Here is an 18,444-nt window from a genome sequence, read left to right on the forward strand (position 1 = left end):
AGGCCAAACTCCCTATAGACTTTTTTGAAGTTGTAATAGAATAAAAATCAACTCCAAGATAATGTAAGGACATATTTTAATGTCACATTTTCTGCATATACCCAACTTGGTTTACAGATTAGACAAAATCACTAAACAAAGTATTACATACACCCTTGGAGGTTGACCGAGGGGGGGATATGGGGCTGGGGGGGGGGGGGGGGGCGGGCGCAGGTGCTACCTCCCTGAAATGAGTTTTTGCAGGGTGGGATGTCTGATTAACTAACTTTGCATCCATGCTCCTGCATGTGTTCCTCCTCATATGTAATGATTTTTTTATTCTAAGTTTTTTAGAGACTCAGAATGAAAAGTTCAAAGATGCTATATTACTTCTACATTCTCATTATGCTAATTTAATTATAACAAAAACTTAAACATTCTGCCAAATACTGCCAGGCCTCTTACTTTTTTTGAGTATTTTAATAACCCAAACTTAAACGCCTGATTAAATTTGCTAAAAATATAATAATTTCCCTATGATTAACCATACATAGTGAATTATAGACTTTAGGGAAGGAGATGGGCAGGGTCAAATGGAATTTAAACCCAAGGTAATAAACTTTGGAGTCGTAAAAAAGAGTACTGTGGCGCCCCATTTCCTAGCGTATCCGAACTGACTCACAATTAGATAGCCTACGGGGGTTTGCGAGCACAGAGCTTTGGAGCCTCTGCGCCATGGGGGGCCGGTTGACAGAGGCTTAAAAGTGAGGCTGAAGTTTTCGAATAAAGTTTTTTCCTTCGACTGCAGTTACCGACTCCGTGTCATAATTTTAGCGCTGCGTGTAGCACACCGCTACAATTGGTGACCCCGACGGTCCAAATGATTTTTGGACCAGAAATGACCGACACCGCCTCTGTTCATGCACTTTCGTTGAAACTGCCGGGTTTCTGGACACAGCGCCCGAACCTATGGTTCCAGCAAGCCGAAGCCCAATTCCACGTTCGCCAGATCACCTCAGAAGACACCCGCTACTACTACGTGGTGAGCTCCCTCGACCAGGACACAGCGGCCCAGGTCGCGGAGTTCGTACAGTCGCCCCCGGCAGACGGCAAGTACACGGAATTCAAAGCCCTGCTCCTCAGGACTTTCGGACTCTCACGGCGCGAGCGGGCTGCCCGTTTACTGCACCTGGATGGCTTGGGCGACAGACCTCCATCGGCTTTAATGAATGAGATGTTGTCTCTCACCGACGAACACACACCCTGCCTCATGTTTGAGCAGGCATTCCTGGAGCAGCTGCCCGAGGACATCTGCCTGCTGCTGTCCGACGCGGATTTCAGTGACCCCCGGAAGGTGGCAGCCCGGGCGGACTTGCTGTGGAACGCCAAAAAGGTGAGCGGGGCGTCCATCGCACGGATCTCCCAGCCCCGCTCCCGGCAGCAAACCAGTCCAGGCCCGGCCGCAGAGCCCGCCAACCCCCGGCCCAATGAACACTGGTGCTTCTACCACCAGCGGTGGGGTGCAGAAGCCCGCCGTTGTCGCCCGCCCTGCGAGTTCCCGGGAAACGCCAGGGCCAGCCGCCGCTGATGGCTACGGCGGCTGGCCATCGGGATAGCCTCCTGTATGTGTGGGATAGAAGGTCGGGACACCAGTTTTTGGTCGATACTGGGGCTGAGATCAGCGTTTTACCTCCGACGAGTTACGACACCCGCAGCAGGGCACCGGGTCCCCCCCTGAGGGCCGTGAATGGCAGCACTGTAAGGACCTATGGCACCCGCCAGGTGCAGCTACTGTTCGGCTCCAGCCAGTTCACGTGGGACTTCACACTGGCTGCCGTAGCCCAACCGCTTCTGGGTGTGGATTTTTTGCGGGCTCACAGCCTGCTGGTCGACCTGCCCAGGAAGAGACTGGTACACGCCGAGACCTTTCAGACATTCTCCCTGGTTGCAGCCCAGTTGCCAGCCCCTCACCTCGGCTCCATCACGCTGTCCGACAACGACTTCACCAGGATCCTGGCGGAGTTCCCATCGGTTCTGGCACCGCAGTTCACAGCAGCCATGCCCAGGCACGGCGTACAGCACCACATCCCGACCCAGGGACCACCCCTCCATGCCCGTGCTCGGCGGCTTCCCCCGGACAAGCTCCGACTGGCGAAGGAGGAGTTCCAGAGGATGGAGGAATTGGGGATCATCCGGCGGTCCGACAGCCCATGGGCTTCCCCCCTGCACATGGTGCCCAAAGCGACGGGGGGCTGGAGACCGTGCGGCGACTACCGCAGGCTGAACGAGGCTACCACACCGGACCGCTACCCTGTGCCGCACATTCAGGACTTTGCGGCAAACCTGCACGGCGCACGGATCTTCTCCAAGGTAGATCTCGTCCGGGGATACCATCAAATCCCGATGCATCCTGACAACGTCCCCAAAACGGCTCTCATCACCCCATTCGGCCTTTTCGAGTTCCTCCGCATGCCGTTCGGCCTGAAGAATGCCGCACAGACGTTCCAGCGGTTAATGGACGCGGTGGGACGGGACCTGGACTTCGCGTTCATCTATTTGGATGACATCCTCATAGCCAGCGGCAGTCGTCAGGAGCATCTATCCCACCTCCGTCAACTCTGCGCCCGACTGAGTGAGTACGGTCTTACAATCAACCCTGCCAAATGCCAGTTCGGACTCGATACCATTGACTTCCTGGGCCACAGAATTACTAAAGACGGGGCAACCCCTCTGCCCGCTAAGGTAGATGCGGTCCGCCACTTCCCCCGACCCACCACGATCAAAGGCCTTCAGGAATTCGTAGGGATGGTCAATTTCTACCGCCGCTTCCTCCCTTCAGCTACCCGGATCATGCGCCCCCTGTTCGCCCTGATGTCGGGTCCGAGCAAGGACATTACCTGGGACGAGGAGTCCGCCGCCGCTTTCGTTCAAACGAAGGAAGCTTTGGCGGACGCCGCAATGCTAGTACATCCCAGAATGGACACCCCTACCGCCCTCACAGTGGATGCATCCAACACGGCAGTCGGTGGGGTGCTGGAGCAACTCATCGCAGGTCGCTGGCAACCCCTGGCGTTTTTCAGCAAACACCTGCGACCACCCGAGCTTAAGTACAGTGCTTTCGACCGGGAACTGTTGGCGCTCTACCTGGCAATCCGGCATTTCAGGTACTTCCTAGAAGGTCGGCCCTTCACCGCGTTCACGGACCACAAACCGCTTACCTTTGCGTTTACGAAAGCATCCGACCCCTGGTCATCCTGCCAGCAACGCCACCTGTCCTACATCTCTGAATACACGACGGATGTCCGGCACGTCTCGGGTAAGGACAATGTCGTGGCGGATGCGCTCTCTCGCCCTACCGTTCATGCCCTTTCCCAAGGGGTAGACTTTGAGGCGCTGGCAGAGGCGCAGCAGGCGGATGAGGAGATTCCGAGTTACAGGACCGCAGTCTCCGGTCTGCAGCTCCAGGACCTCCCCGTGGGCCCGGGTGAGAGGACCCTACTCTGTGACGTCGCCACCGGCCAGCCCCGTCCGGTCGTCCCGACAGCATGGCGGCGCCGCGTTTTCGACTCCATTCATAACTTGGCGCATCCCTCCATCCGGACAACTGTCCGGATGGTTTCCAGCAGGTTCGTTTGGCATGGACTCTGCAAACAGGTCAGTGAATGGGCCAGAACGTGCATGCACTGCCAGACGGCCAAGGTGCAGCGGCACACCAAAGCCCCACCGCAGCAGTTCCATCCCACCCACCGGCATTTCGACCACATTCATGTGGATATCGTGGGCCCCCTGCCAGTGTCGCGCGGAGCGCGTTACCTCCTGACTATCGTGGACCGGTTCACAAGATGGCCAGAGGCGGTCCCGCTCACTGACACCACCTCCGAATCTTGCGCCCGAGCCCTGATCGCCACCTGGATATCTCGCTTTGGTGTACCAGCCCACATTACCTCCGACAGAGGCGCCCAGTTCACCTCCAGCCTGTGGTCAGCTATGGCCAGCCTTTTGGGGACTCAGCTGCACCACACAACTGCCTACCACCCACAGTCGAACGGGCTAGTGGAGCGTTTCCACCGTCACCTGAAGTCGGCCCTCATGGCCCGCCTGCGAGGAGCCAACTGGGCGGACGAGCTTCCCTGGGTCCTACTCGGCATACGCACAGCGCCCAAGGACGACCTGCACGCCTCGTTGGCCGAGTTGGTATTCGGCGCGCCCCTGGTCGTCCCCGGGGAGTTCCTACCAGCCCCAAGGGGGCAAGAGGAAGAACCCGCAGCAGTCCTGGGCAGACTTCGCGAGCTCGGTAACCTGGCCCCCATACCCACTTCACAGCATGGGCGGCACCAGACCTGCGTACCCAAAGACCTACAGAACTGTAAGTTTGTGTTTGTACGAAGGGGCGGGCATCAGCCACCGCTGCAGCGGCCATACGAGGGGCCGTTTATGGTGCTCCGGAACAACGGGTCCACGTTCGTGCTGGACGTTGGGGGGAAGGAGGAGGTTTTCACGGTGGACCGCCTCAAGCCGGCCCATGTGGACCTGGCGCAACCGGCCAAGTTTCCGGCGCCTCGGCGCAGAGGCCGACCTCCCAAGCAGGTTCTGGCCCAGACTGTGGACATTGGGGGGTGTATCGCCGGTTCTGGGGGGGGGGTTATGTGGCGCCCCATTTCCTAGCGTATCCGAACCGACTCACAATTAGATAGCCTACGGGGGTTTGCGAGCACAGAGCTTTGGAGCCTCTGCGCCATGGGGGGCCGGTTGACAGAGGCTTAAAAGTGAGGCTGAAGTTTTCGAATAAAGTTTTTTCCTTCGACTGCAGTTACCGACTCCGTGTCGTAATTTTAGCGCTGCGTGTAGCACACCGCTACAGTACTGTATTAATTAAGAGCAATGGTATCACAATTAGTACCTGTTGAGTTACTTAATTGGAACCAGTATAGAATAATGGGCTGAATGGCTTCCTCTAGCACTATAACAATTGTATGATCCTACTAAATAAAAACATGCAAAATAAAGAGAATCTACATTCAGATTGTGCAGAAGTATATCCAATTACATAGCACTTCTATTTGAAGTATGTCTTGCCTGTTACTTGTGTTTAGTCCATTCATGAAAGTTGTTCACCTTGTCTTTGTCCTTTCTTAAAATCCTTGAGGCACATTTTAGTATTGAGACCTAAATTGTTTAAATTTAAAGCAAAGTACATTCCTCCATGTACTTGATCACTATTAAAAAAAATGTGGGGAAGTTAGTATTTCTAAAACATTTAAGATTTTAAACAGAAGCTTGCACAATGGAAATATGGAGGCTGTTTACTGAGTACTTGCTTCGGACCTTTACAGGTTTGGCCCACTGAGGTACAGAAAAGATGGTAGGGTGGAACCATGGTTGATATGAGATGTGGAACATCTAGTCAAGAGGAAGAAAGAAGCTTACTTAAAGTTAGGAAGCAGACAGGGCTCTAGGATTACAAGGTGGCCAGAAACAAACTTAAGAATGTACACTGCAGAGCTAGGAGGAATGAGAAGGCTTTGTGAGTACAATTAAGGAAAACCTTAAGGCAATCTATACATATGTGAAGACCAGGAGGTTGACCAGTGTGAGGATAGGGCCAATTAGGAGAGAAAAGGTAACATCTGCCCAGAGTGCAAGGAGGTAGAGGTCTTTAATGAATACTTTACTTCGGTCTTCACCTGATGTTTCTGAGGACTGTGTAAAACAATCTGGTATGCTAGAACATGTCAAAGAAGATGTGCTAGAACTTTTGAAAAACATTAGGATAGGCAAATCCTTGGGGCCAGATGGGATAGATCCCAGGGTACTACAAGAAGTGAGGGTAGAGATTGCTGCACATTTGGCAGTGATCTTTGCATCTTTACTGGCCACAGAAATAGTATCAAATAGTATCACAGAAGGTAGCAAATGTTATTTCCTTTTTCAACGAAGTGAGCACAGATAACCCTGGGAATTATAGGCCAGTGAGTCTTACTTCAGTGCTAGGCAAATTATTGGAGAAGTTTCTTAGAAACAGGATTCACGAACATTTGGAGAAGCATGATCTGATGAATGAGTTTGACTAAATTCTTTGAGGATGTGACAAAACACATTGATAAAGGTAGAGCACTGGTTGTGATGCTTACAGTATGGACTTTATGAAGGTGTTTGATAAGATTCCTCATGGAAGGCTCTTTCAGAGAGTCAGGAGGTATGGGATCCAGGAAAATTTGATTGTATGGTTTCATAATTAGCCCCATAGAAGGCAGGTGGTGGTTGTAGATGGAGTGTATTCTGCCTGTAGTTCCGTGACCAGTGATGTTCCACAAGGATTTATTCTGGGGAACCTGCTCTTAGTGATTTTTATAAATGATTTGAATGAAGAATTGGATGGGTGGGTTAGTAAGTTTGCAGATGACACAAAGGTTGGTGGTTTTGTGGATAGTGCTGAAAGTTGTCTATGGTTACAAGGGGACATTGATAGGATGCAGAGTTGGGCTAATAAGTGGCAGATGGAGTTCAATCTGGAAACGTGTGAACAGATTCACTTTAAGAAGTAAAATTGGAAAGGCAGAATACAGGGTAATGGCAGTGTGGAGAAAGAGGGATCTTGGGGTCCACATTCATAGATCCCTCAAAGTTGCCACATAACTTGATAGGGTTGTAAGAAAGACGTATAGTGTGCTGGCTTTCATTAGTCAAGGGATTGAGTTCAAAAGCCATGAAGTAGTGTTGCAGCTCAATAAAACCCTGGTAACACCACTTAGAATGTTGTGTTTGTGTTCAATTCAGGTCACCTTATTTTAGAAAGATGTGGAAGCTTTAGAGAGCATGTCTTATGGAGATGGGTTGAGTGAGATAGGTTTTTCTCTTTAGAGCATAGGAGGATTACAGGTGACCCAAAAGAGGTGTACAAGATGATGATAGACATTTTCCGAAGCCAGAAATGGCTAAAACAAGTGGGCATAATTTTAAGGTCATTTGAAGAAGAGTAGAGGGGAGTACCAGAGGCAAGTTCCTTTTTAAAAAAAAGAGTAGTGGGTACATGCTGCCAGGGTTGGTGGTAGAGGCAAATACATAATGGACATTTAAGAGACTCTTACATAGGCACATGGACGATAGAAAACTGGCTTGCTTTGTGGAAGGGAAGGGTTAGATTGATGATAAAAGTCAGCTTAAAGTTCAGCACAACGCCATGGGCCAAAGTTCAGTGATGTTCTATCCTCTAAGCTTGCATATCAGTCTTGGCAGCAAAATTTGAATTAAAGATTAGAGTTTTAACTTTTTAACCAATCAGGGACTGATGTTTTAACTGAAGCAAAAAATTCACTTTGCATTTGATAAGACTGCAAACAAAACAGATTCTTCTTGGCATAGACACCATCTTAGGTCACATGTCATCTTGCTCGGGTATCTCAATTCAGTACACTAAATAGAAAAAGATTTTCTATACACAAATTCAAGCCCTTTATCAAGCTGAAGCTACACCAATGTCTGGTTTTGGTTCCTGTCCCAGGACCAATGTTATCCTTTGAAAAGAGCTTCATTTCTTCAGTCCTGGGCCAAAGTGGCATAAAACCTCTCAGTTTCTTCCCCTTCCACACTGCCTGCTTTTATGAGCGATTATAGGAGAAAAAAGAATGCTTTGCTCCAACATTGAATAATTAGGAGTCAATGATTACCAAGTGTTGGAGTGAGAATTGGGAATTGAAAAGTAGACACCTAAGCAATAAAAGACTTTGCATGTACAAGTATAATCATTATGGAAACCAAGGGTTAATGCATTTGTCTAAAGATATTTTAATAATCAAAGGAAGAAAGCATCTCAAGCTGAATTTAAAAGAAACAATTCACTGTCAAGTATTGTTTTTAAAAGCTATGGATAGAGTGATAGCGTACAGTTGTCTTTTTGCATTGAGAACCTGTTCCGTTTCTAGTAAAGAATACTTAATAGTCACTGCAGCAAAGACAAAATTCCACATTACCTTTGCAAAGCATCCGGACGAACATCTGATGTGCTTTTACTTATAAACTCACAAGACAAAAATCTGGTAAATTGGGAATAACCTGAATAACTCTTTTGCAACCAGTAAGGACATGAAGTGTAAATATCAATGATTCAAAGTGTCAATGTTGACCACTCTCATTATCCCATGTCTTTCTAACTGGTTCATAATAAGACTCTGTGGATTTAAAAGAAATGTATTTAAAAATAAGGAACAGGATTGGATGTTCCAAAGAAATGAAGAATATTTTAAAGCTAGACAAAAAGGCAATAAATGCAAATATTAATGGAGATGCAAGTTAGAAAAATGGAGGAAAGCAAAAGTGGCTAAGGTGTTACAAGTACTTCAGTAGTTTGGATTTTAGCCTTCAACTTATCTGTATAGTTGAGTTGAAAATTTCTTAAATGAGTTGCTCATGTAAATAATTGAAATTTCCCATGTATGACAATTACCACATTGCAAAAACACTTTTTTTTTCAGAATGCTTTTAGTATGAACATAAACAAGTAATTTATAGTAATTTTGTATCTTTGCATTACACTGCTGCTGCAAAACAACACACATTATATAAGACAGTGATAATAAACTTGTTTCTTATCTGTAGAAGCATATTCAGAGGTTTGTTTGCAATTAACCACACCAACATGACATGAAAAACCACAGTTTTGGGAACAAACTGAAATGAGATGATCTGGGGTAAGATGGAAATTTTTGGGGGCAGCTTTTTGCTAAATTCCTGAGTCAAATTCATAGAATCATACAGTATAAAAAAGTCCTACCAGAATTTGACCACCCAAAGTGCATCACTTCACGCATGTTGGGATTAAGTTCCTTCTGCCACTGATCCACTCACCTTTCCAGCTTATCAATATTCTGTGTATCCTTAAACTTTCTTCACTATGTGACTGCACTAATTTTCATATCATCTGCAAACTTACCAACTACTGCATAGAAAGGGACCACAGCGAACCTCCAGCTCCAGAAAATTCAAGCAAAGGAATAATAGATGAACAAATGAATTTTATTTAGATAAATGGGGCCTAAGTTGCCCAGCCTCCTTTATTTTCTTCCATAGTCTACTGTCCTCTACTATCAGATTCCTTCATCTTTAGCCCTTTACTTCTTCCACCTATCACCTCCCTTCCTACTTCATTCCCCATTCCCCCTCACCTGGTTTCACTTACTTCCCTTCCCTTGTCCCACTTTCCTATTCTAGCTTCTTCCTCCTTCCTTTTCAGTCCTGAAGGGTCATGACCTGAAACTCTGACTGTTTATTCCCCTCTATAGATGGTGCCTGACCTGCTGAGATCCTCCAGCAGTTTCTGCATGTTACTCATGATTTCTAGCATCTGCAGAATCTCTTCTGTTTACAATGGCATATATAATTCGCAACTCTAGCCCAGCACTCTTTCTTTATACCTTTTACTGTACACTTTCCTCCTCAATTAAAACCTTGAGATGTTAATTGCGTAGGAGTGTTAGCATAGTCCAGCTATGCTGAAAAGATTTTTTTAAGGCTCTCTCCACTTTTTGACTCAAAAATCTTCCCCAAAATGCTAATTATGTATTCGCCCATGAGCATTTCAAATAACATTCTGATAACAGAACTTTAAATTACATTTTCGTGCAAACCAAATCTACCAAAATATTGTTCATATTTTATATTTGAATTGCAATGTTCTGAACAATGATCACACACCTGTATAGAGCTGTTGTCAAACATTTCTACGGTCAGTTCTTCTTCATCTTCTGCTGGCTCTTTCACCATGCCAGCAAAATTATCAGATTCGTAGAACTGAAGGAAAATGGGAGCACGGGTAGAATTACGTTGGATTTCTACACGGAGGATTCCATCCCGTGGCCACTTCTCACGGATGTGCTCCAAGCAATTGATTGGAGAACGAGAAAAGGCAATGTGAATGTAAGCCAAAATAAAAAGTACAAAGAGAGCCTGGAAAAGAAAGAGAAAGAAAATTAATATTTCCTTAAAAATTACATAATGAAAGGATTTTTGTAGAATTTATTTAAATCTTACATCTAACCCACACCATGAGGGAGTAAAAATCTTTGCGTTATGACTCCGTCGCAATGCATAGACGTGAATTTAAATTTATTTTGGGGGGGTGGGTGTGGGTGTTTGTATATATACACACAAATATTAACATATTTTGTATATAATGTATATGTAAAACTAACTTATCCACATTACAATGTAACCACAACTGAGAATATGAAGTTTTCTTTTGTATTGCCCTTTATCCAACTCCAGACCAGTCAATGTGGTTGACTCCTAAATACTTTATGAAAACAATATTCAGGGAAGTCCTACGAAGCTGGCCTTGCAAATAATGCCCAGGTCCCAAAATAAGAATAAAACAAAATAATGTCCTTAAATTAGAATACAGAATTGGATTTCCTGCATAATATTTATTTAGAACAGGCCCTTCCAGCCCAACAAACCATGCCACCTAGCAACCCGCCTATTATTACTAGCCTAATCACAGGACAATATACAATGACCAATTAACCTACTAACAGTCTTTGGACTGTGAGAGGAAACTGGAGCACTGGAGGAAACCCATGTGTCATTCTAAATGCTATGCTAACCACAGCGCCCCATCATGGAATACAAGTAACAATGTGTCTCTTACTAAAGTTATAGATATCAAATCCTTTTAGACATGTAACACAACAGCACAAAACAGGCCCTTCAACCCTTCTACTCTATGCTGAACCTTTAGCACAGAATGCTACTATAGTCCCATTTGTAGTGATTTAATATTTCAGAAATATTTGAATAATATTGTAAATATATTGTTTAAGTATTCTATATTGTTTACATAGTGCATTGCAGGTTATATGTAAAAGTAAGTGAATGGCATACATCATCACACCATTACATCATAAGTGTACATCTCGCTAAAAGTAAAAACGAAACTAAGCCACATTATGCCCAGCTCTGTGTTTTTGTTTTCAACTAGTTTTGTGTTGGAGTTACAAAACATTATAGTTAGTTACAGTTAAAGTCTGTCCCAGCATTACAGGCTCATCAGGCTGGTGCTTATGCCAGTTTCTGTGGCGTGAAGTGACAGAGTGTACGAGACTCCTCCCCCACCCCACCCAGATAAGAAATGCCGGTACCCATTTTCAGCTGGGTGGACTGGAGCAGTGCCTTGTTGAAGGACACAACATGCTGTCTCCGCTGGGGCTCAAACTCACAAACTTCAGATCACTAGTCCAATGCCTTAACCACTTGGCCACGTGCCATAGAAAACATAACCATGGCAATGAGTAAGTTTTAAAATGAACTAGAGATGACTACCTACCTGCTGAAGCACAACAAGACATTCGAGTAAAAACAAGTGCAGTGAAACTTGAGAGTTTAAATGAAAAGGCAAAAAAAAAGAATTCATGGGTTCATAATCAGTGAGTATTATATGACAATATAGGCAGTCCCCAAGTTACGAACATCTGACTTACAAACAACTCGTATTTATGAATGGCCTGCCACGAAGCCTATTATATTGAAAATTCCAAACAATGGTTCATAGCAACGAACGCATGCACAACGTTGTGACGTTAAATCCGATGCAAATGCTGGTGATGCATCAAAGAAAAGGAAAACAATCACGGTTGAAAATAAGGTGGAAATAATAAAGCGATCGGAAAGAGGTGAGACGCCGTCAGTCATTGGAAAAGCGTTAGGCTACGGTCGGTCAACGATCGAAACAATTTTAAAGGATCAAGTGAGAATAATAGAGTATGTGAAAGGCCCTGCCCCGATGAAAGCTACAATTATTACTAAGCAACGCAGTGGTTTGATTATTGAAATGGGAAGGCTATTGATAACTTGGTTAGATGATCAAAATCAGCGTAATATTCCTATTAGCCTTTTACTTTACTACAAAAGGCTCAAAGCCTTTTCAAAGATTTAAAAGCTGCACGTACAGCAAGTGAAGGTGCTTGTGATGAAGAATTTGTTGCGAGTAGGGGTTGGTTCAATCGTTTCAAAGTGAGGGCAAATTTGCATAATATTAAAGTGCAAGGTGAAGTAGTGAGTGCAGATGTAAGTGCTGCGAGTGATCTTCCTGAAGTGTTTTAAAAAATTTATTGAGGAGGGAGGTTATTTGCCAGACCAAATATTTACGAGACTGGCTTATTTTGGAAAAAAAAATGTCTGAAAGGACCTACATTTCAAAAGAGGAAAAAAGTGCACCAGGGCATAAGGCATCGAAGGATAGGCTAACATTATTGCTTGGGGGTAGCGCATCCGGGGATTTCAAGCTCAAGTCTTTACTTGTGTATCGCTCCCTAAATCTGAGGGCACTTCGCCATATCATTAAGGCATCTCTTCCTGTTATTTGGAAGGCAAATTCAAAGGCTTGGGTTACAAATGCCATCTTTGAAGATTGGTTCTTGAACCATTTTGTTCCTGCTGTTGAACGTTATTGCTTGGCCAAGAAAATTCCTTTCAAGATTCTCCTTGTGCTTGACAACGCATCTGGACATCCAAGCACATTAGATGATCTTCACCCCAATGTAAAAGTCATATTTTTACCCACCCCCCCCAACACCACATCGCTACTTCAGCCAATGGATCAGGGAGTCATAGCCTCCTTTAAGGCCTATTATTTATGGCAGACCTTCTCACAAGCAGTCAAGGCTACCCAAGATGATCTGATGAATTTAAGGGAGTTCTGGAGGGATTATAACATCTATGATGCCATCAAAAATATTGTTGATTCTTGGGATGAAGTGAAGCAGTGAAATATGAAAGGAGTGTGGTTTAAATTGTGCCCCCAGTTTGCACATGCTTCTCAGGGATTTTCAGCTGACGACATCGCCGAAGCTAGGCAAGCTGTGGGTGATATTGGTAACGAACTGCAGTTAGACATCAGTGAAAATGATGTTGTAGAGTTACTTGACTCCCATGCCGAAGAACTGACGAATGAAGAATTTATGGAACGGGAGCTGCAGATGATAGCGTTTGAGGAAAAAGAAGACTGTGACCTAGGAACTCCGGAACCGAAAAAGTTAGCTGAAGCCTTTTGTCTCACTGAAGCAGGGATGGCAAAGTTAGAGGAGCAAGATCCTAATACAGAGAGGTTCACCAAAGTTTACCGTGCAGTTACCGAGAACCTCAGCTGCTACAATCCCATTTATGAAGAAAAAAATTTCTGTACAAGCCTCCCTTGATGCCTACTTCAATAAATTGACTCCAGTAGTAAACCTGCCTTCTCCAGCAGCAGAATCAAACCCTGACTCTCCGGCACCAGGTCCATCATAATGTTACCTCATGAATGCCCCTTCCGGTATGCATGATATCGATGCAGCCGTATGTAGTTACTTTTATTATTACGGTATTATTATTATGTACAGTACTGTACTATTATGTTTAAGATATTTTAGTATATTTGGGTCTGCACTGTCCCCACTTGTCCCATTTAACCTTCGCAGTGCGGGTGAACGTTAGGACCCAGGGCAGCTCAGGTCTTGCCACCCGCAGTATACAGTACAGTATGTACTGTATCTGTTCCATTGACGGAAAATGATCACAGTTGAAAATAAGGTGGAAGTAATAAAGCGATCGGAAAGAGGTGAAACTCCATCAGTCATTGGAAAAGCGTTAGGCTACAGTTGGTCAACGATCGGAACAATTTTAAAGGATAAAGTGAGAATAATGGAGCATGTGAAAAGCCCTGACTCGATGAAAGCTACAATTATTAATAAGCAACGCAGTGGTTTAATTATTGAAATATAGTATATACATTTCTTAAGTGTTTTATAGGCATAGAAAGGTAAAATATATACTAAGACAATCATTTGACTAACTAATACTGGATGTACCTATTCCGACTTACGTACAAATCTGACTTAAAGACGGACTCAGGAATGGAACTCGTTCGTAACCCAGGACTGTCTGTAATCATAAATTTTAAAAAGAGCAGAAATGGCTGGCTACATTGGAAAGATTGACGCATTTGATTGCACAATAGGTGACTGGATATTGTCTACTTTGTGAATTCAGTAGTATTTTGAAGCAAATGAAATAAAAGAAATGAGAAGTCAGTGCCAGCTTCAATGAGTGCACTGGATGGAAAAACATACAGCTTGCTCTCACCAAACCAGCCAAAATGAGTTTTGCGAATATTTTATTGAGATACAGTGCAGAGGAGGCCTTATCTGCTCTTCGAGCCGTGCCACCCAGCAGCCTCCAATTTAACCCTAGCCCAATCACTAATGACTAATTAACCTACCAACTGGTACATCTTTGACCGTGGGAAGACACTGAAGCACCTAAAGGAAACCCATGCAGTCACAGGGAGAACGTAGAAACTCCTTGCAAGACTACTTTCAGATGGAGATTGAAGAACAGTCCAAAGTATTTCTCACCACGAACACTCACAAAGGGCCTATCTCTAAAATAGACTTATCTGTACCTGCACGCTGGCAGAAAGCTATGGATCAGGTGCTGCAAGACTGTCCAGCCACTCAGTGTTACCTGGATGATATCATTGTTACCAGTAAGGACGACAAAGAATATCTCCAATATCTCAAGACAAATGTTACAAAGATTAGAAGATTATGGGCTCAGAACATGACACAACTGTGAATTATTTAAACCTGCTCTGAACTGAAGCTGTGGACGCAATTTTGAGAACTTCAGTTTTGAATGTTGTTTGCTTACTTTTATTTTGTGTATGATTTGTTTTATTTTAAACTGTAGATTACGCATTTGATTGCCTTGTTTTTTTTTAAATGGTTCTATTGGGTTTCTTTTATTTTGTAGCTGCCTGTAAGGAGACAAATCTCAAGGTCGTATATAGTATACATTCTTTGATAATTAATGTACTTTTAACTTTGAACACTTACTGTGGTCATACCATGGACACAAAGAGTGTGTACTGAAAGTTCAAGCAGTGGTGGGTGCCACAAGCCAAAGGATGTGTCACAATTGCAGTCCTTTTTAGGATTTGTCAATTACTCTTACAGATTCCAGCCAAGCCTGGCCACTGTGCTCCACCCCTTGAACATTATGACAAATCAGGAAGAAATGGCAATGGACAAAGCAGTGTGAGGTTTCCTCCCAAATGACAAAGGAAATGGTGACACCAGACACTGTACACACATTATGATCCACATCGTCCAGTAAAGCTTGCCTGTGATGCCTCGCTTGATGGCCCAGATGCAATCATGGCACATCTTGTGTAATGAACAGGATTTGATAAGCGATCTTGAAGTAAAGGAGCCATTAGGAGGTAGTGATCATAATATGATAAGTTTTTATCTGCAATTTGAGAAGGATAAGGGCAGATCAGAGGTGTCAGTGTTGCAGTTGAACAGGGGAAACTATGGAGCCATGAGGGAGGAGCTGGCCAAAGTTAACTGGACAGATATCCTAGCAGAAAAGACAGTGGAACAGCAATGGCAGGTATTCTTGGGAATAATGCACAAGGTGCAAAATCAGTTCATCCCCTGGAGAAGGAAGGATTCAAAGGGGGGAAAGGGGCCACAGTGGTTGACAAAGGAAGTCAGAGATTGCATAGCATTAAAAAAAAAGTAAGTATGACAGAGCTAAGATGAATGGGAAGACAGATGATTGGGAAATTTTTAAGGAACAACAGAACTTAACTAAAAAGGCAATACAGGGAGAAAAAATGAGATACAAACGCAAGCTAGCCAGGAATATAAAGGAGGATAGCAAAAGCTTTTTTTAGGTATGTGAAGAGAAAGAAGATAGTTAAGAACAATGTTGGGCCCTTGAAGAATGAATTGGGTGAAATTGTTATGGGAAACAGAAAAATAGCAGAAGAATTTAATAAGTACTTTAGATCTGTCTTCACTAGGGAAGACACAAGCAATCTCCCAGATGTGTGGATGGGCCAAGGACATAGGGTAACAGAGGAAATGAAACAGATTGACATTAGGAAGGAAACGGTGATGAGTAGACTGATGGGACTGAAGGCTAACAAATCCCCAGGTCCAGATGGTCTGCATCCAAGGGTACTAAAGGAGGTGGCCCCGGAAATTGCGGATGCATTGGTAATCATTTTCCAATGTTCCTTAGATTCAGGATCAGTTCCTGAGGATTGGAAAATGGCTAATGTTATCCCACTTTTTAAGAAAGGAGGGAGGGAGAAAACAGAGAACTATCGTCCTGTCAGCCTAACATCAGTAGTGGGGAAGATGCTAGAGTCCATTATTAAAGATAAAATAGTGGCATATCTAAATAGCAATGATAGGATTGGGCCGAGCCAGCATGGGCAAATCATGCTTGACTAATCTATTGGAGTTTTTCGAGGATGTAACCAGGAAGTTAGACAAGGGAGATCCATTGGATGTAGTGTACCTCGATTTTCAGAAGGCATTTGATAAGGTCCCACATAGGAGATTGGTGGGTAAAATCAAAGCTCATGGCATTGGGGGGAAGATATTGACATGGATAGAAAACTGATTGGCAGATAGAAAGCAAAGGGTAACGGTGAATGGGTGTTTCTCGGAATAGCAGGTGGTGACTAGTGGGGTGCCACAGGGCTCAGTATTGGGACCACAGCTGTTTACGATTTACATCAACGATTTAGATGAAGGCATTGAGAATAACATCAGCAAGTTTGCTGATGATACTAAGCTGGGTGGCAGTGTGACATGTGATGAGGATGTTAGGAGAATTCAGGGTGACTTGGATAGGCTGAGTGAGTGGGCAGATACTTGGCAGATGACGTTTAATGTGAATAAGTGTGATGTTATCCACTTTGGGAGTAAGAACAGGAAGGCAGATTATTATCTGAACGGTGTAGAGTTAGGCAAGGGAGAAATACAAAGAGATCTAGGAGTCCTTGTTCATCAGTCACTGAAGGTGAATGAGCAAGTACAGCAGGCAGTGAAGAAGGCTAATGGAATGTTGGCCTTTATTACAAAGGGAATTGACTACAAGAGCAAGGAAATCCTTTTGCATTTGTACAGGGTCCTGGTGAGACCACACCTGGAGTATTGTGTGCAGTTTTGGTCTCCAGGGTTAAGGAAGGACATCCTGGCTATAGAGGAAGTGCAGCATAGATTCACGAGGTTAATTCCTGGGATGTCCGGACTGCCTTACGCAGAGAGGTTAGAAAGACTGGGCTTGTACACGCTGGAATTAAGGAGATTGAGAGGGGATCTGATTGCAACATATAAGACTATTAAGGGATTGGACAAGATAGAGGCAGGAAATATGTTTCAGATGCTGGGAGAGTCCAGTACCAGAGGGCATGGTTTGAGAATAAGGGGTAGGTCATTTAGGACAGAGTTAAGGAAAAACTTCTTCTCCCAGAGAGTTGTGGGGGTCTGGAATGCACTGCCTCAGAAGGCAGTGGAGGCCAATTCTCTGGATGCTTTCAAGGAGCTAGATAGGTATCTTATGGATAGGGGAATCAAGGGATATGGGGACAAGGCAGGAACCAGGTATTGATAGCAGATGATCAGCCATGATCTCAGAATGGCGGTGCAGGCTTGAAGAGCTGAATGGTCTACTTCTGCACCTATTGTCTATATTGCGAGTGATGGAAGGGAATGCCCCATCGTTTTTGCTTCACTGCAGAAAAAAATTATGCACAGATTGACAGGGAGGACTCAAGTCAGATTTGGGGTATAGAACATTTCATCCAGTATTTGTATGGGAAAGAGTTTAGCCTCATCACCGATCATCAACCACTAGTTCTGTTTTCAATCCATAGAAGGGTGTTCCACTAACAGCAGCAGCATGAATGTAGTGATGTGCTCTATATCTTGGAGGACTCAATTACAAGAGGACACCTAATCATGGAAATGCTGATGGATTGTCCTGTTTACCCCGAGAAACAGAAATTCCTGAAAAATTTACAATAGAAGACATTCCACTAGACAATCACCCTAATGCAAACCAGAAAGTATCTCTATTACAGCAGAGTTGATCTAAAGGGAAAGCAGGAAAGATAGGAAAGACCCTACACTGTCTCAGGTTTACATGGCCACCCAAAATGGCTGGAACATGCAGCAAAAACTGCAGTTTCCCTATTTTTACCAGCGCCAGGATAACCATGCCCTTGATGGGATTGAGTGTGTTATACTGAGAGCTAAAGTGTTGAGTAGATACATGCTGGTCATCTAGGCATGGTCAAAATGAAAGTGTTGGCTGAAAGCTTTGTCTGGTGGCCTGAGATAGATCAGCAGATCAAGCAGTTTCCATTGCACTGTATGGGATGCCAACACGTCCAGAAGATGCCAAAAGCAATGCCTCCCCATTCCTGGAATGGCCTGCATTGCCCTGGCAGAGTGACCCATCCCCTTGTCAGAAAAGACATTATCCCACAAGTTTAAGAAATTTTCCACAACAATTAAACTTTCAGGTCTGAATGGGATAATTTAAAATTTATTGTGCTGTGGCTATATGTATAGTATAATCAGAATCAGATTTAATATCACCAGCATATATTATGAAATTTGTTAACTTTACAGC

At 44.4% G+C, this 18,444-nt stretch overlaps 1 protein-coding gene across 2 annotated transcripts in view; it reads right to left on the minus strand.

Annotated features, from left to right (window-relative positions):
• Window positions 1-18,444, minus strand: part of tmem259 (transmembrane protein 259) — an 86,688-nt gene that overhangs the window by 28,719 nt on the left and 39,525 nt on the right. For both annotated transcript variants that reach the window (XM_059991529.1, XM_059991528.1), the window contains exon 2: window positions 9,670-9,921. In XM_059991529.1, coding sequence (XP_059847512.1) covers window positions 9,670-9,921 — 252 coding nt within the window. The remainder of the gene's footprint in view (window positions 1-9,669; window positions 9,922-18,444) is intronic.

This window comes from Hypanus sabinus, chromosome 16 (assembly GCF_030144855.1).
Source record: "Hypanus sabinus isolate sHypSab1 chromosome 16, sHypSab1.hap1, whole genome shotgun sequence".
Lineage (NCBI taxonomy): Eukaryota > Metazoa > Chordata > Chondrichthyes > Myliobatiformes > Dasyatidae > Hypanus > Hypanus sabinus.